The sequence below is a fragment of the Podarcis filfolensis genome (assembly GCF_964270895.1).
Source record: "Podarcis filfolensis genome assembly, chromosome: 3".
In the NCBI taxonomy this organism is placed as follows: Eukaryota; Metazoa; Chordata; class Lepidosauria; order Squamata; family Lacertidae; genus Podarcis; species Podarcis filfolensis.
The window spans coordinates 2555198-2573913 of record NC_139606.1 but is presented as its reverse complement, the minus strand read 5'-3'; the positions used below and the strand labels follow the sequence as shown (position 1 = coordinate 2573913).

General features: G+C 44.0%; 1 protein-coding gene across 5 annotated transcripts in view; it reads right to left on the bottom strand.

Annotated features, from left to right (window-relative positions):
• The window catches only part of PELI1 (pellino E3 ubiquitin protein ligase 1), a 72734-nt gene that overhangs the window by 19993 nt on the left and 34025 nt on the right, over positions 1-18716 (bottom strand). The window contains exon 2 of one of the 5 annotated variants that reach the window (XM_083606620.1): positions 11413-11511. The exons of 3 other annotated variants lie outside the window; for them this stretch is intronic. In XM_083606620.1, coding sequence (XP_083462746.1) covers positions 11413-11470 — 58 coding nt within the window. In that variant the 5' untranslated portion in view covers positions 11471-11511. Of the gene's footprint in view, positions 1-11412; positions 11585-18716 lie in introns of those variants that run through there. One more of the 5 variants, XM_083606619.1, reaches the window with a different exon arrangement.

Here is an 18716-nt window from a genome sequence, read left to right as displayed (position 1 = left end):
CCCTTATTGTATATTGAAATGATAATTGTGCTTGTCCATGCCTCTGGCATAAGTCCAGTCATATCTACCCATGTGAACAGGTTGGCCAGCAAGGGGCCCCACTAGTCGTGGTGTAGTTTAAGAACACTGGGGCCTATCCCACCTGGGCCAGTGGCTTTCCCTTGCTTTAACTGGCCTATTAACATTTTTATTTCATCTGATGAAACTTGGGGCCATTCAGGGGCATCCATTTGCATAGAATGATGACAAGTCACTCCACTGGAATGTTCCTCGTGCAGGACACCTGAAAAGTAGTGGTACGAACCACTAGGCAAAATGGGTGGAGAGGAGAGGTAAGTAGTATTGAATGACCCAGAAACTAAGGACCAGAATCTCCTTTACTTGTTTGAGGTTATGGTATAAAGGAGCTGTTCCTATTGTTTGTTGGTATGTTCAGATCTCTTTTTTCAATAAGATGCTGCAACAAATTTTAAGACCTGAAATATTATGGGGATAGGGCGGTTGCATCTTCCTTATGATGGTGGTCAATAGATATTCCGGATGTGTGCTCTGAGTGCTCTGCATTCTTTATCAAACCAGACAGCAGCAAAGGGCTCCCTGGATTGTTTCTGCATCTTGAATTGTTGTTTTGAAAACTCATTTGGAGATCTTATTAGGATTTCAAATATTTCAATAGTTTATTGGGGGTTTACTGAGTTAATTATAGAAGCTCTGTATTCCAACATGGTCTCACTTTGGAACTGTTGGAGAAGTTTGTAAGGTGAGTCTGTGGTCCAAGGGATCCTAAGCAGAAAATCTTTGCTTGCATCAGGGATCAGAGGCAGAGGCGCAAGCGTGGGACTGTCAAATTTGGTGGCCAAGGTCAAAGATGAATAATCGCTAGTGCTGTGGTCGCTCACGGCAAAGTTCATGGCTCAAGCTGAGTCACTTCCATTGACAGGGGGTTCCTGAAGGGGGCGCATGGGAAAAGGGGAGTTGATAGTTAAGATCACAGAGAGGTGACTGCTCTCGATGTGGTCTACCACCTGAACTGTTTCAAACTGACTTATCAGTGCTGAGGACCCTAAGATGTAGTCAAACACACTATTTCCTCGTCAGGAAACAAACGTGAACTCCCCTGGCAGGTCACCTGGTAATGAACAATTCAGGATCACCCTGTCAAAACACACACACAACTTGGCAAGGCAAACTTCAGCATCGTTTATAGGAGTGTCTTTGGACTGTTGCAGGCCAGAGAGAAGCTTGGGCAGGGGATCCTGGGTGTCAAAGCCCAGCTCTCTCACAAACTCAAAATTGTCATTAACCACCCTTGCGTGGTAATTAGCAGATCAATGGTGGGGAATTTGGTCTCCAGTTTTTCCAAAATTAACACATAAGGAAGTATCAGGAAGATGGAATAAAGAACTGTCTGAATGCAGCCAAATACATTTCAAGCCACTGGCCAAGCAACTTCTTTTCTGAGGAAAAAGCTATACCTTGCCAACACACAGTCTCCCCACCACACCCTTCAACAGGGTGCCTCCCATGCACCAAAATTTGTGGATAAGTCTTTCCATATTGAGTTATCCTGATAGTGGTTATTCTTGAAGCATGCTTTACAGAAGCACTTCAATGGCCACCTTAGTTATAACAACCATAGTTGTCCTGGGAGAGTTCAAAGTCACATTTTCAATTTTACAACTTTCCTAACAGGTTGTTTGGGCTAAGTGACTTCCCCAAGGTAAGCCCAGGGAGCTTCACAACTAAGCAAGGATTTGAATCTCGGCTTCCCAAATCCAAAACTCTAACACTCTTAACCATTGCTTTATGTTGTTTTAAAACTAGTAAAGTCAGCCATTTTTACTAGATGCAACAAAAGGAGGGGGGTAGGAGGAAGATACAGCATGGAAAAACCCAGTTTCTAGGAAGCTGCATTTCCCCCCCCCCCTTGCTGATACAAAGCTATAGCTCTTCAAAACGGAATGTAAGGAGGTACACATTTGTAAAATAGTTATAAGTATATGCATGTAGTTTTCTTGCACTAATCCTGAGCATGCACTTATTGTGCATGACAAATGTATAGGATATTATTTAGTGAATTGGTTATCTTGTTTACTGGTGCTTTGCCTCCTTAAAAAGCTATTAAATGGTTTAAGAACATGTTTTGCTACTAGGCTTAACGCCACTCACATAATTCTATTTGACTGCATAAGAACTAAGCATGCAACATGCAAGGGTTTCACTTTGATAAGAGAGGTTGGCTTATGGAACTACACAACACTGGACACTATTAATTCCATTTCTTGAAAGTTTTAACTTTCAAAATTGTGCCAAGCATTTCTACTTCTTTGATTATCTGGTTCACATAACACTGCCCTGGAAGTGAACACTGCCTCTTTTAAACTTTCTCTCCTCCTCTCCTCTAACACACACACACACACACACACACACACACACACACCCACCCTTTTGTTTAGAAACATCCTGCATGTTCTCACCTCAGAAGCCTTTGTATGGCATAGCTTTAAAGTTACGTTCCCCTTGTACAGTTCAGGTTGAAACATCCTCAATTCACCCAGTGCAGGCAAGGTTTAAAAAGACAGCAGCAGTAGGTGGAAGTGAAAGTATAACTTTGACACCAGTACCACAAATTCACCCTCTCTTCCCTTTGGAAGCATACTAATTTGAAATCCTTAGAACCTAAAAAGTCTCCCATGGCCCACTTTTGTCAGCCAAAAACAATATGCCAAGGGGAAATTCAATCACATAGCTATTTAAAGGAATTACTAATTCCTAACGGACAACATTGAGTTTCCACGCTGTTGTTTTTTAAAAGTTGATAATTCAGTACAATTCTGCTGCTTAATTCAGAATCTGGCAGACTCTAAGCACACACATATGAGGGGGCAAGAAAATGCAAAGCCCTGGCATAGCAACAAGACAGCCTCTAAGACTTGGCAGCTCCTTTGCAAGTGTGTTTGTTCTTCATTACAATTGTGAGCGTACACCACTTGGCCAAGCTCCCAAAGCAACAAGCAATGCACTGGGACTGAGGATTCGCACTGCAATGGAAACAGGTGCTCCTCTTGCTGGGGAACAACCCTCCCCCAAAACCTATGCAAAGGGCTGCCATAGCCAGTTCGTTACATTAAGGGTTGTTCCTGCTAAATCTGTTCAACCTGTTTTGGGAAATTCATGGACCTGAGAGAAATCTGTAACATCCAGGCTAACTGATCCAAGTGGTTACTCTATCACAATGGCCTACTTGATCTGTTTATTAGCACATGGCCACCACTGCAGAGCATACAGGAATGCTGAGGTAGCTGGAGCAAGAGGTTAACTCAAACAGAACTGCTGCACTTGTATTTAAAAATCACAGTAATGACTCTGGTGAAGCAGGTTTCCTTTCTCTCTCATAGTGTCTGCAAAGTGCCATCTCATAAAACAGTTTCAAAAGTAGGGAATGGCCTGACAAATTGAGGGAATCTCTCTCTCAATGGAGCCTACATTAGGTCCATGCACTGAACAAAGTTTGCCAGACAATGTGTGTGCATGTCAAACCACTCACCAGGGATTCAGACACCAGCATGCAACTTTAGCCTGGTTTATATAGATCAACTTGCATTAGTTTATCCCACTGATACAAAAGAGGCACCTAAACAACATAAAGGGGCCCAGAAGCAAGTTGGAATCCTATCTTACCTTGCCCATCCTAGTTTGACATTGATTTGTCTTTTTCCATTGCAAAGGAGGAAAAGAAGAAAGGGAGCACATGTGTGAGCGAGTGCTACTGATTCCTCCTTTGCAGACAGAGTTTGCAGCTTGAATCTCCCGACATTAAAAGATGCCCCATGACTGACAGGTGGGCAGTCCCACTCTCCTGTCAAAGTGACCTATGGAGGGTTGGCCAGATCCTATTATTCACCCCTGCTTTAGAGGTTGAGGCCAAACACAAAACCTATATAAAGTCTATTAACCCGGGAACATTTTGCTGTTATGCAAAAGCAACAGATGAGCCTACTCTGAGGAAATCACAACACCATCCTACGTATTATCTGTGATGTTCTCAGCTTCCCACACACAATGTCACAGAATTACATGGATCTTTTTGCACAAGGTGGCTATTTTAAAGTCAGCAGTGTGCTATTACCATATACCTTTAACTGAGAGTGTGCCTCTGTGGCACCTTCTACCTACCTAGTTCCTTGCCGGGGGGGGGGGGGGGCAGGTGCAGTTGGGTGGGAAGGAAGTGCAGATGGATCAACTGGGGTGGGGGAGAATGAGACACATTACGTGTATGTGTTAAAAAGCACTTAAATGACAGGCAATGTCAGGGACAGTACGGACACAAATTACACAAAGGCTGAATGTGCTCCGTTTACATACTTAAACTGCCCAAACTATATTAACACACCTTATTTGGGGCTAGGGCCACCTCTACTTCACCCTCAGGCAGGTAATGCTTTGTCACCCATGCTAACACATTGCAATGGATGCAAAATTTCTGTTTCCACGGGCAATTGGGCCCTGCTTTTACTTTTGAGCACAACCCTTGCAGATTGTGCTGCAGCTGCTATAAATTGAGAGAAGGGAAGACCTTGCAGGCAATGAAGATTGGGCCTGTCTTGTGGTATTTTCCTAAACAGAGAGAACTAACACTGAATCTCAGTGTAAGAATTTAGCAACACCAGGGATGCAGATTGAGCAAGAGGCCACTTAAGGACGGAGAACTGTAGCTTTTGGAGATTCCTTGCTGGCTAGGACAAGCACAAACCAGAGTCTGCGTTTGGCACAGCACAGGGACGTTTTCAATCAGGAGGGGGGTAGTTATCCTGCTTTCTATTCCTTTTTTTAAAGCCATGTGTATGCCCTAAAACCACAAACAACCAAACAATAATAATACCACATGGCACCAGGAGATGTTCTCCTTCCTCTGTGAGCTAACAGTAGTCAGTACTAAAAGTCTATACTACAAGTGCTATTGACTGCAGTGTACAACAAAGCATCTTAAGCAACCAGCCAAGTTGAGCTCAACAGGTAAACATGGTGAAAACTGGAGAAGTCCAGTGCTTGAGAGGTACCAATTTTGGCCACACAATTTTCATCAGGTAGCAGATATCAGGATGGGATGATCCAATGGACCTTCCACCATTGTGTCATTGAGTTAAGATTTACACCATTGCAAAGCCGTTGGATTGTCCTGTTAGTTACAGTATTGTAGATAAGAACTACTGGTTCCTATGGAGAAACCACCACTGACACAGAGTGTAAGCAGGGAGCAAAACATGTGTTGTGTTCATTTGACTTGGGAGGGGGGGGTGTTTCACAGGGAATTTTGCAGTTGGAAAACCTGATTTCAAAACACCATGGCTCCTTGGCGGCCAGCCTGCCATCAGGGCATGAAGGCAGCAGCCTTCCTCTGCTTCATGGCCCCAGAGTCTGAACATCTGATTTAGCAAATCCCTGGCAAACTGGCATGGAAAAACATTCCTTTCTATCCCTTCCCTCAACATTTTGACATTACTTTCCAACTTACTCACTGAAAATACATACAGAATTGTCTGTAATCTAGAGACCAAAAGTGCAACTGAGATAGACATAAGTTATTAGAAGTATGTTTTGTTCCAATTTGTTTTATACATGATATGTCTACTTTTCAGAACCGTTGTACTTCCATTTTAATTCTTGTTCTAACCTCTCTTATTTCCACTATTGTTTATTGTTACTGTTATTAAAATCCCAATAAAGTACTTTTCAAGCGGCAGTTTGCTTTTAGCTCCATAAAGGTAAAGGAGCCCTGACAGTTGAATCCAGTCGCAAACGACTCTGGGGTTGCAGCGCTCATCTTGCTTTACTGGCCGAGGGAGCCGACATTTGTCCGCAGACAGTTTTTCCAGGTCATGTGGCCAGCATGACTAAGCCGCTTCTGGAGAAACCAGAGCAGCACACGGAAACGCTATTTACCTTCCCGCCAGAGCGGTACCTATTTATCTACTTGCACTTTGACGTGCTTTCGAACTGCTAGGTTGGCAGGAGCAGGGACTGAGCAACAGGAGCTCACCCTGTCATGGCAGGGATTCGAACCGCCGACCTTCTGATCGGCAAGCCCAAGGGGCTCAGTGGTTTAGACCACAGCGCCACCCACGTCCCTGGCTTACAAACAGTAAATTACAATAACAGAACAGACCATCACAAATACAGCACAAATCATATAGAACAATTAACAAATCGTCAGTAAAGCAATTACAATCCATAAAGCACCATCAGCAAAACAACTAAAAAAAAAGCTAAACAGCACAATTACAAATGATAAATTATAGGATTCACAAAGGTACTGTAACATTTATAATCTACAGAACACCAACAACATGAACAAAATAGCAACCAAAAAATAAACCGAGCACTGCTGAGTTCATACACACACTCTCCCCACGCCCAAGACTCATAACCTTTCACTCTGTTCAGTGATTTGAGCGCAAAGCTTCACTCCAGTCAGAGGAAGTCTGCTTCTGAATACCAGCTGCTGGGTATCACAAGTGAGAAGAATGCTGTTGCCCTCAGGTCCTGCTTGTGTGGCCCTCCTGTTTTGACCTGATCCAACAGGGCTCTCCTTATATTCTTAATTCCCCCGTGTGTGCTCTGTGCGAATATTTGCCAAGTTAGTGTAAGGGGCATATGTGCTACTTTGGTTCTTCATGTAGATGTATGGATACTGTTGTGTGGTGATGCCACTTTACTTTGCAAATAGGCCAAATATGGTCTTGAAGCAAATTCCTGTTGTTCAAGATCTGTGGAAAGCATTATTCTGAAACTCTCTATGCACGGACATTATACCCACCAACTTGGGGAGCTCTTTAGCATGCTTCCCCTGCGTGTGTCATGGAATGTCATGGGTGTTCAAACATGGGTAGGATTCAGTAGCAAAAACACTGCTTCTTCTATCCCTCCGCCCCCACGGCTGCCAAGTTTTGCATAGTCAAGTATCCTGTTTTTAAGATAGTATATTTTGGTAAAATATAGGGGGGGGGAATTAAAGTAGAAGTGACAAGGGCAACACCAATATGATTGCAACAACAAAAACTGTGCTGAAGTTAAGAAAATTGAGGAGGGAGGATTGAATCTCCATTCCGTTTCAGTACTCAAAATAAATTCCTGGGTTCAGACTTCTTATAATTTTACACATGTGCTTTTTGCAACTGGCTCCAATTAGTGGATCTGTGGATTCTCATAACCAAAGTATTGTGATAATGGACGCCTTTTTAAAAGTGTTTATTATCACACTCATTGATCAGGTCACAGTGGGGAGACATTTCTCATGTAATAAATGACTGAGCTTTAAACTACTTGGTCTTAGAGCCAGCAAAAGGAAAGGTAGTACTTGATTTAATACTGAGTGGTATCCAGGCCCATGTTATAGTGATGTAATTATTGTTTACCCACTTTGAAATAACAACAACAAAAAAATGAATGTAAAGAGTGGGAAGCTGTCTGGAAAACACATCAACACATTTAGTTTTGGGAGGGAATATATGAGAGTTTTAATTTAAAGCAAGTTGAAGGAGAAAGTTAGGAAGATAATATATTTTTAAGATGTTCAGAAATTATTGTTACGAAACCCTGGTGCCTGGCAAGTGGTGGCAAGAGCGCATGGAGTCACAGGCACACACACAGGATCTGTGTCCCTTTAGAGAATAGAAGACACGGCGGAGACTGTCGTGCCTTAATAAATATGGTTTATTCACCTATTTACACCTTCAGTCTGCATGGAGGTAGTCCAGAGCTCACAGCATGACCCATGGCATTGCAGGCAACCTTTCATCTCCTCTTCCAAGATGGATCTCAGCCTTACTTCCTCCTCCTTCTGCCCAGAAGCCCCTGTTTCAACACTCCCCTTTTCCTGCCCCTCTCAAACACACAGTTACCCTGGGCAACCTTTGTGACATCTCACTCCCCAGGCCAAATGACCCTTCTGTGGCCCATCAGCACCGTTTTGTAGTGCTAACAGTCTGCTCTTCCCTCCGCCAGCCAAGCTGGATTGCATAACTCAGCCCAGGAATTCATTTGCAGCTTGCATTCTCCCTTCATACCACAAATAACAAAAATCATAGCATTTATGAATTTCTATGTTTGTCCTGTCTATAACACTATTTAAAACCACTGTAACAGAGGCTCAGATTAGGAAAGTTTCACACAAGTCCAAATGGATGCCAGTGTGGCTAAATAGCCGTGTGAATGAAGCAATAAAAGAAGTCGTCCTTGAAACAGGGGGAAATTGAAAAAGGATAATAAACTGCGGGGGGGGGGTGTAAGTTGGATAATAATATGACCAAGTCAGGAATTTTAGGAGCATATCATTGAAGGTGCAGAATCAGTGAATATTCCTTTAAATATATGAAAAGCAGGAAATCAGTCAAGGAGGCAGGATTTTTAGAACGTAAAAGTCTGAATGAAGTATTGAAGGAGAACAGGGAGATGGCAGAGAAGCTAAATGAATCCTTTCCCTCAGCCTTCACTGTGGAACTGTTTGGAATAGTTTGTGAACTATTTTTGGAAGCCAAATGTCTGAGGGGGCTTCCGCTGCTTCGAATTGGCTGCAGAAACTTCCTGCCGCCAATCAGAAGCTGTGCTTTAGTTTCTGAACATTTTGGAAGTCGAACGGACTTCCAGAACGGTTTCTGTTCGACTTCCAAGGTACAACTGTACATGCATAGGCTATACTAAACATCAGTAGGGATGACACTTGTTACACTGAAACTCCTGAGCCCCCAGTTTGAAGTTGGCACATGCTGGTCACCAGCCACATGCACCGCTACCATACTTCAATGAACTTCCACTTAGAAAATGTCAGAAAAAGCTCTGTGTGTGCAAATATAGGCATGGAAAGCAAAAGGAACCCTCGCTGGCATGTATATCTCTATATGTACAATGGGTTTTTAACAGTGTTGTGTAGCGGTTAGAGTGCTGGACTAGGACCAGAGATACCACAGTTCAAATCCCCCTTCAGCCATTAAACTCATTGGGTGACCAGCCACAATCTCTCAGCTTAACCTACCTCACAGGGCTGTTGTGAGGATAAATTGAGGAGTGCAAGAACCACGTCTGCTACCTTGAGCTCATTGGAGAAAAAAGTAGGATATAAATGCAAAACATTTTATTTCAGGGATCGTGGTGCTAGTGTGTATATATGGGGGTGTATGCATACCCTTTTAAAGAAGGGTTAAAACATTCATGGAGGATGGGTTTATCAGTAGCTATGGGCATGGGTGGCGCTGTGGTCTAAACCACTGAGCCTAGGGCTTGCCAATCACAAGGTCGGCAGTTCGAATCCCCGCAATGGGGTGAGCTCCCGTTGCTCGGTCCCTGCTCCTGCCCACCTAGCAGTTCGAAAGCACATCAAAGTGCAAGTACATAAATAGGTACCGCTCTGGCGGGAAGGTAAACGGCGTTTCCGTGCACTGCTTTGGTTTCTCCAGAAGCGGCTTAGTCATGCTGGCCACATGACCTGGAAAAACTGTCTGCGGACAAATGTCGGCTCCCTCGGCCAGTAAAGCAAGATGAGCGCTGCAACCCCAGAGTCGTTTGCGACTGGACTCAACTGTCAGGGCTCCTTTACCTTTATGGAGCTAAATGGCATTTCCGTGTGCTGCTCTGGTTTGCCAGAAGCGGCCACATGACCCAGAAGCTGTACGCCAGCTCCCTCGGCCAATAAAGCGAGATGAGCGGTGCAACCCCAGAGTCATCCACAACTGGACCTAACGGTCAGGGGTCCCTTGACCTTTACCTTTTGAATGAAATTCATTTGAAATTCATTTGAATGAAAAGTGCCATAGAAATATAATAAACCCAATCAATCAGATCACTTCCCTAACTGTACCACAGGAATAAGTCATATTTCAACAGAATATGATATGACTACATAGTGCTAAAACAATTTCAAAAAACCAACAACTTACATCCTGCCCAATTTTCAAAAGAAAGTCATGGCAGCTAACAAACCCAAACATTGTGCACTATTAACATATATTACAACCCCCACAGCCAAAAGCTAGATTTTTAAATCTGCCAGATTTTTATTCTGCCTTCTCTCTATACATGTGCAAATATGATTGTGGTTCTTGTGCTCCTGTCACCTAATTACCTGAAATGGGTGCCTTACAAATGAGGTATAACATTTATGGCAGTGACACAAGGGTTTCTGAGATGATTGTTAGCAGGGTTGATGACTGAAAGTGACTCAATTGTTATTACAAGCCCCTCTAAGTAAAATCACTCAAAGCTCCAGTTCCAAAGAGTGTAACCATCCTTGGTTAACATCTTAGACACACACACAATGTTATCCTGCCTCTGCTGTTAAAACAAAGCAAGCAATTTTATACTCCTCTGCCATTCCTCCTCAGTTTTTCCTATCCACTTATCTTGGCGCCTCCCCTTCTCTCAAACTCCACCCCCACAAAATACTGCCTATTTCAAAGGTAGGCACTCACTATCCTAGATTTTTGAAATGCTATAAGGATTCAGTGGCAAAGTCATCAATTCTGTCAAGAAAGGGAAGTTACCAGAAACTGGGATAGAATATGAGACTCTTAATCTCAGGTTTGTGAGTCTGAGCCCCACGTTGGGCAAAAGATTCCTGCATTGCATTGCAAGGGGTTGGACTAGATGACCCTTGTGGTCCCTTCCAACTCTACAATTCTATGATTCTATTTAGACAGACATTCATTCTGGGATAAAAAAGAGGCGGGTGCTTCAAATGCTGAGTACAAGGCTTGATCTGGAATGCAAACTTCAAAGAGAGAAAAGAACCTGGTGTAATATCTGAATTACATCTCACAGGTTCTGTAACATGATGGTTCTCAATTTGCTTTGTTTCCCTGTGATCAATGTTTATTCATTTTTAAATTCCTTTGAAATAACCAGCCTAGACAAAGAACTGCTATATACTTCCCAATTCACCAGTAACAGCAGATTCTCTTACAAACATATTAAGAGCACCCTTTTCTAATCAATTTTTAAAACATGCTTTCCCCCCAAAAGCTACTGAATACTAACAAGCTTACTGTATGCAATCCTTTCATTAGAAAATTGCTTTCCCCTGCTAGAAATCTCACTCATACATGAGAAATGAGATAGAAATCACGAAACCTAAATCCACTTAGAATCCATGGCCCAATTTTATTGATTTTGATGGGATTTACTTTTCAGAACATGCCAGGATTGTGTAGCCAACCACATACAAAACATTTTGTTCTGGTAACGACAAGAAAGAGGAGGGGGAGAGAGACGCACACATTAAACAGGTATCTGTTGTCAGGTCACCTTTTAGCTAATCTTACAATATATGTTTAAGCTATCCTTTGTGCATTCAAAAAAAAAATATCTTCCGGAGACAGAAACAAGATATTACAACAAAGAGACTTGGACTGAAACACTTACCAGCGAGTCTCGCTGTTCTTTGTGCTGTTTGCCCAGCCTCCTCCACACAGAGAGACATTCACAATATGCCAGCAGAAACAAGAGAGAGAAAGCCAACCTCTTCAAATTAAGAAGGGGAAAGGAAGAGAAGTGTGAATTCCACACAATCCACAGGTCCCAAGCTAGAGTGCGCCTGCCTCCCTGTTGGTCACTGGAGTTATACACGGCACTTGCAAAGGAGGCTGGGCCCAAGTTACGCAAAAGAGGTAAGCACCTGGCAGAAGCCCAATCCTATTGGCTGGAGTCAGAGCTAGCATCTTGCTTACCTTCCCAAAATGAATCTAGAAACTCCAAAAGGAAGAAAAGGAAGTGGAGGGAGGGTGTGGAATACACTCTTCTCCACCCCGAAAAGACATACTGAATTCCCAACAGCTTGTCAGGTTTGGAGGGAGGGAGACAGAGAGACTGTTCTATTTCCTTGTCAGCCTGTGTTACATAACTGTACCAATATATGGTACACTATGGGGCTTTTTTAAAATTAGCATTTACTAGACCAACTAGCTTTCTTCACCTCCCACATCATCGGTGACTTTCTCATGCAGGCGGTATTAGAACAGCAGCAGTTGGAAACGCCTCGAGCACAGGCAGTTTTGAAACAGAGCTACAACACGACTTCCAGCAAACAGGCACACGCTGTGGCCACCCACTTTTAGAGAGAAACACCTGACTTGAGGGTGTCACCCCAAAGGCAATGTTTCTGAATACCCATTGCAAGTGCTATGCAGGTTTTCCCATGGGCATCTGGGTGGCCAGTGTGAGAACAAGACACTGAACTAGATGGGCCACTGGCGGATCCAGCTGCCTCTCCTTATGCTTTATGTTCTTAGGGCAGGGATGGTCAGTACCGTATATGCAGACATACCACTCTCCAGTGTGAAGGTGAGTCCAGATGGGGGGGGAGGAAGTGTGCCTTTTTTCAGGGCCCTTCTGTGTTTCTCAGTTGTGCCCCATGGTATCAAACCAGGAACACATTGAGCCAATCACTTTCAGAAGCCGTCTCCAAGGATACTTGAAGTTGAAACTGCTTTCAGAGATTGGTAGTATGACATTTGGGCTACATCTTGCCCTATATCCAGATGTCCAGTTCTCAAAAATATGCAAGGCCTACATTTTAAGTCTTAAGAATTTAAGACAAAATCATCACTTGGAACCAAGTTAGGAATCAGTGCTGACCTTGAAGCAAGTGCTCTATTTTGACCTAAGCAGCTTCTGTTTCACACAAGATTCACAAGACACTAGAGAAAAAGCACTGGTGAGTTCGGCACACTGTAACCAAGGTAACAGCAAAATGTGGACTTGCTATAATCTGATTTGTCAAGGTCCCCCCCCCCCACAAAAAGTGGAGAAAAAAGCTACTGGAATCACAGAATTGTAGAGTTGGAAGGGATCCCAAGGGTCATCTAGTCCAACCCTTGCAATGCAGGAATCTCAACATATGATAAACCAATACTGACCAGGAACCTTTCAGAGACTTCTGATGAAAACTCTGCTATCACCAGGTAGGAAGAAGACAAAAAACTGATTAAAACTTCCATAGATCTGCTCTCAACTGCTGTCACAACCACAAAGCCCTATATTTATAAAATAAATAGGAGTTTTACAACCATGACTCATGTTCACAAAAGAAAAGTTACCTGCAACTTCAAATAGGCATACAACCCTACTCTCCATAGGACTTTACCACATCATTCTTGGCTTGTTCCATCTTATCAGCATTTAATTGTCATGTGTTTGATAGAACAAAGACATGCAGCCAAATCTGACACCACCTTGAATGGTCTTGCACCAATGCACTAGACATGCTTGGAGCAGAGTAAACTTTAAAAGGTGTTGCTGTAAGTAAAATTACTCTAACACTCACATCAGTTATTTTTGCTTGAACTTCCAAATCAAATACAGTACATTCCAAAAGACTACAGGCAATGACCGATTAACGCGCATCTGAATGACGTACGATTGTACATGCATGCAGTGCTGAACCCAAGTCACGCGAAAGAATCACTAAAAGAAGAGCCCTAACTGGGGTGGGGCTCCACTGATGTGTGCAGGGGCCAGGAACAGAACCCCCACACGAAATGGACATTGACTGTAGTAAGTTTCTAGTTCTCGTGCAAGTACTACATTCATTATATCCTGAGTGCTAGACTTGGGTGTCCGTGAGCGACTGTCTCCATATGAGACTTGTTTTTTGGGGGAGGGGGCAGCTTGCAGAATTAAGTCTTAAAAGTTGAGGGCAGCAAGTTTTAGATAAGCCTAAAATGTACCATATTTTTCGCCCTATAGGGCGCACCGGCCCACGTGACTGAGGCTTGCCAAATAAATGAATAAAGGAAGGTTTGGAACCAAACATTAGAGTCCTAGAACTGCAAAATCGCTGGAATAAATCAAAACAACTTGATCAGCACCAATGGCTGCCTTGTAACACAGTGAGGAGCCGCAAGAGCACACCTGGTAGGTATGTTTTTGTACTGCAACAATATTCCAATATGCTAATAAGTGTGGTGGCTGCCGGTTTGGTCCTGCTCAGTAGCAAGTAGGCCTGGGCAACATATCCATATATCACCCAGGACCAGCATTAGGGGCAGACTGTGATGACTGCTTCAATCAGTGGTACATCGCTGGTGAAACCACTGCCTCCTGAGTCCCTCTGCTCCCAGGGCCCAGTGCGCTGAGGGGAAAACAAGCTGCAGCCAGCCCTGGAGGCAGAGGGACTCAGAAGCAATGGAAATTTCAATAGCAATATACTGTTGAGTGAAACTGCCATCGTGGTCTGCCCTCATACTGCTGCAGAGGGAGTAACAAGCTGAATCGGCAAGGCGCAATACAGCTTGTTCCTCTCTCTGCTTCAACAAGGGCCTCCCTGCCCCCAATCCCTCCAGCTCACGCACACCGGTGGGACATGGGGCTTGCTCAGCCAGGGGGCAAGAAGGCTCAAAGAAGCCCTCCTACCCCCAGCTGAGCCTCACCCGTCCCACTTGCCTTGGGACGGGTGGGGGGAGGTATGAATGGGCTGCTTCTTCCTCCTGGGGAGGGAAAGGCAGCCTGCTCGCTCCCCCACCCCGCTGGCGCCAAGGCAGCAGATGAGGCAAGCTTATGAACAGAGTGTTCACGTACCTGCCTCATCTGCTGCTGCTTTGACTTGGGCTCCTTTCTGACATTGTGATATACCACCATATTGTGGTGTTTAGTTGGTGGTACATTATGATGTTGGAAAGCAGTTATCGCCCAGCCCTGAGAAGAGCAACATTGAGACTAAGGAGCCCAGAGTAGCTGAAGCAACCTAGTTAGATGGGTTGCAATGGAGGAATCTCAGCTAAAGCATTCATGACAGACGGCTATCCAACCTCTGCTTAAAAGGAAATAAGGAGAGTCCAGAACCTCCTGAGGAAGTCCTTACTGTCCAAAAGCTTTTCCTGATGCACAAATAATAAAATTATTCATCATCATCATCATCATCATCATCATCATCATCATCATCTACAGCAGAAAGGTAGGCAGTCTTTAATACATGATGTCCTTACCCTGGAATTGTTAACTGAAAGATAGCCTTCCAAAAGAAAAATTAAATCCATTTGCATATACAAATCTTTCAAAACAAACCAATACTATTTTAACTCTCCTCCAAAGCTTTTCTACAGTGGTACCTTGGTTTTTGAACGGCTTTGGAACCCAAACACCACAAACCCAGAAGTAAGTGTTCTGGTTTGCAAACTTTATTCAGAAGCCAAACATGCTCCTGCTTGAGTGCCACACTTCTCTTTTTAGTGCCACTTGCCAGCAGTTTTAATCGTCAGGGCAAGGGAAAAACAGCCCCTCCCCCCCCCGCTTGCGCCAACCGAGAATCAAAGCTTCCCCTCGTCACCCTTTCTGCCACCCTCTGCCCTGCTTGCCATGTTCAGTCAGGGCGAGGGAAAGGCTGCCCAGCGGTGCCGTGTCCCAGGCCAGCCCCGGCACTGAGGGAAGGCCGGGCTGGGCAGCAAGCATGCGGGCAAGGGATGTTGCCGTCTCCCCCCAACGCTGCGTCCCTCCACAACCGCCACTGTAGCAGCAACCACCTCCGGCAACTCCTGCTGCCTCTGCCCCCCTCCAGGTCCGGATGTCACCTGCGGCTGCCGCTCCAGGTCCCAGATCAATGGCAAGTGGCTCGGCCTCAGCAGTGACTGCTGCCACTTCCCCTCACAGGGCATGGGACTGCGTGGGCAGGATGCAGCCGCTGCCGCTGCAGTACGAGTTCTTCACTGAGGAGAACGTGCCCAAGTGGCAGGGGCTGCTCATGCCAGCCCTGAAGAAGGTGAAGAAGGGCGCTGGGTGGGTGGGGGATCCAGAAGGGCTGGCTTGAGTGGGGGGAGAGAACTTTTGCTTCCCTTTCTTCCCCCCTTTAAACTCTCCCCTCCCACGTCCAGTTAGCCACCTCCTTCCACACACGCACCCCGCATGCGCTCCTCATTCCTCCAATGACAATGGGTAGATCACTGCCAGTTTTTGATACTGGGTAGATTGCAGTTCATTGCTTTCATTTTATGGATCAATGCTCTCGATAGATAGTAAAATTCATGTTAAATTGCTGTTTTAGGGGTTGTTTTTAAAAGTCTTGAATGGATTAATCCATTTTGCATTACTTTCTATGGGAAAGCGCACCTTGGTTTTGGAACGCTTTGGTTTTGAAACAGACTTCCGGAACGGATTAAGTTTGAGAACCAAGGTACCACTGTATTCCTCAAGCATTTTTTGTAACGAGAGGTGGAAATTTAGATATCCATTAAGAATGCCAAAGTATCCAGGAATCTGACAAGAGGATCTTTCATGCACTGGCTATCCTCTTTCTTATTCTCTTCTAAAACCCTCAGTGCAAATCTGTTTCATTTGCTAGGAAGTTATGTTACATGGTGTCCAGCAGCATTCACCTTCTCAGCAGAGCAGCTTAAAAACCTCCTTAAACCTATCATCTATGACCTAGCTAACTACAAAAACAGGCTGCTATGTTGCCTTCTCTGCTAACATCCTCTGCAATGCTGACCCACTGCTCAACAAGCCTAACCAGCATTACTTGAAAACAAATTATATGATTTGCAATACATAGTCAGGTACCAGTTCAGCAAGCTTCACTGTGCAATAAAATGTAGTGCTATTCGTCTAATATGGAATGTCAACTTTGATCCCAGTTCTTATATTCCAATGGAGGCCACAGGCAACTAGGCATCTGCCTCTTGAGCTCCTATTAGTCCCTGATATGGCACTAGTTTGGCTCCCTAGGATTTTACCTGCTGGGAATTTGATCCAGTAGGACCACCATTTTAAAACATCAGGGTTGAACTAAGCATGTACTCCAGGTTATGAATGTAAATTAATTAACAATTTCATTTCATTACTAATAATTCTGTTTACAGTGGTACCTTGGTTTACAAACTTAATCCATTCCGGAAGTCCGTTCTTAAACCAAGGCATGCTTTCCCATAGCAGCGGGGGACTCAATTTGCAAATGGAACACACTCAACAAGAAGCGAAACATGTTCTTATTCCAAGGCAAAGTTCACAAACCAGAACACCTACTTCCGGGTTTGCAGCGTTCTTAACCCAAGTTGTTCATAAACTAAGCTGTTCTTAAACCAAGGTACCACTGTATATCCCACCCTTTCTGCTAAAGGATTCCAGGGCTACAAATGTATCAATAATACAAAATTTTCTAGAAAGTATTCTAGAAACGGTTAAAAACACTCTAAGCTAGTGATCTCATGGTTTATATGCAAAGACAGGGCAAATCTACTTGTTTCTTTTATAGTTGTAACCAAACAAATATGAGATGTTAACACTATTTGGCTATAAAAGGGTCAGTACAAAAGCAGCAAATTTATTCTTAAATGATAGTACACAAATTTTGCACCTTCAAGTGACCAAACCACAAGTTCATATTTTTAAGAGCACTTGAGTTGGGACTAAAAGCAAAGAGAATAAGGATGCTAAAGAGTGTCCTGAGACCTCCGGGTATAGGGTGGTATATAAAATCAATCAAATAATCATAATCATAAGTATGCCTAGTTCTGTCTAAGCTTCCTACAATGGCCAGGACGAGACTATTTTCACATTTGACCTTATGAGAGATTCTAACAACCTGCAATCACTTGCAGTGTAAATGATCCAATGCAGTGTGTGGACCATCAGCCCCCACAATTCTTACTCCACCAGGCTTTCACCACCTACTCCTTCTTCAGCAACTGCCCAGGAGGCAAGGCCTACACACCACCTGCTTCAAGACTGTGCAGAAGAACCCAACTCTCACTCATTCCTGATGCCTGGTGAAAGGTCTGGGCCTCGGCTTCCCATCTCTGCTACTTGCACAACGTATGAAAAAAACTAAACGTACTCTCTAGAACTCTTATGCCAACACGTAATCTAGGGACTGGCCATAGAAATGACAAACTCTGCTTAGCTGAAAATGGAGACTCTTCCAATCTCCTCCTACCTGACCACATCACTGGAAAAAAGGGAAGGGGGGAATGTAGGAGCCAGAGGCTCGTTCACACACCGCTAAACTATGGTTTAGCATTACATCCAAACACAGCCATTGGGCAAGATTATACCAAGGCACAAGAAGGAGTCTTAAATATTTAAGTAGAACTGTTACAAGTGAGTTGATATTGTCTCATTTTCTACAATAGTAATTCAGTCTGACAGAAGCTTTACTAAGTGCTTCTCAGTTTTAATTGTACTTTTGATTTTCTCCTCTTTTGCAAATTTAGAATCTTTGGAACAGAGTGGTAAGAGAGGGTTAGATTACTGCCTCTGAAGACGGTTCAGAAACTTCAGCTAGTGCAGAATTCAGCGGCCAGGTTGCTCACCGGAGCCAGGCGGTTTGAGTATATTACACCAATCCTGGTCTGACTGCACTGGCTACCAATTAGTTTCCAGGCCCCATTCAAAGTGTTGGTTTTGACCTATATAGCCTTAAACAGCTCAGGACTGCAATACCTCAAGGACCACTCTTTCCATTTAAACCTACCGGGACCCTGAGATCATCTTCAGAGGCCCTTCTTTGTGCGCCTCCTCCTCGAGAAGTCCAGAGTGTGGCAACATGAGAACGAGCCTTTTCTGCAGTGGCTCCCCATCTGAGGAATGCTCTGCCAGGGAAATTCACCTTTAGGCGCCAGACAAAAACATTCCTTTTTAATCAGGCCTTTGGTTGATTTGATTGACATCCTATGCCCTTTTAAAATGTGTTGGGGGGTTATTGGGTTGCTGTTTTTATTTTGACTATTTTATGGTTTTAT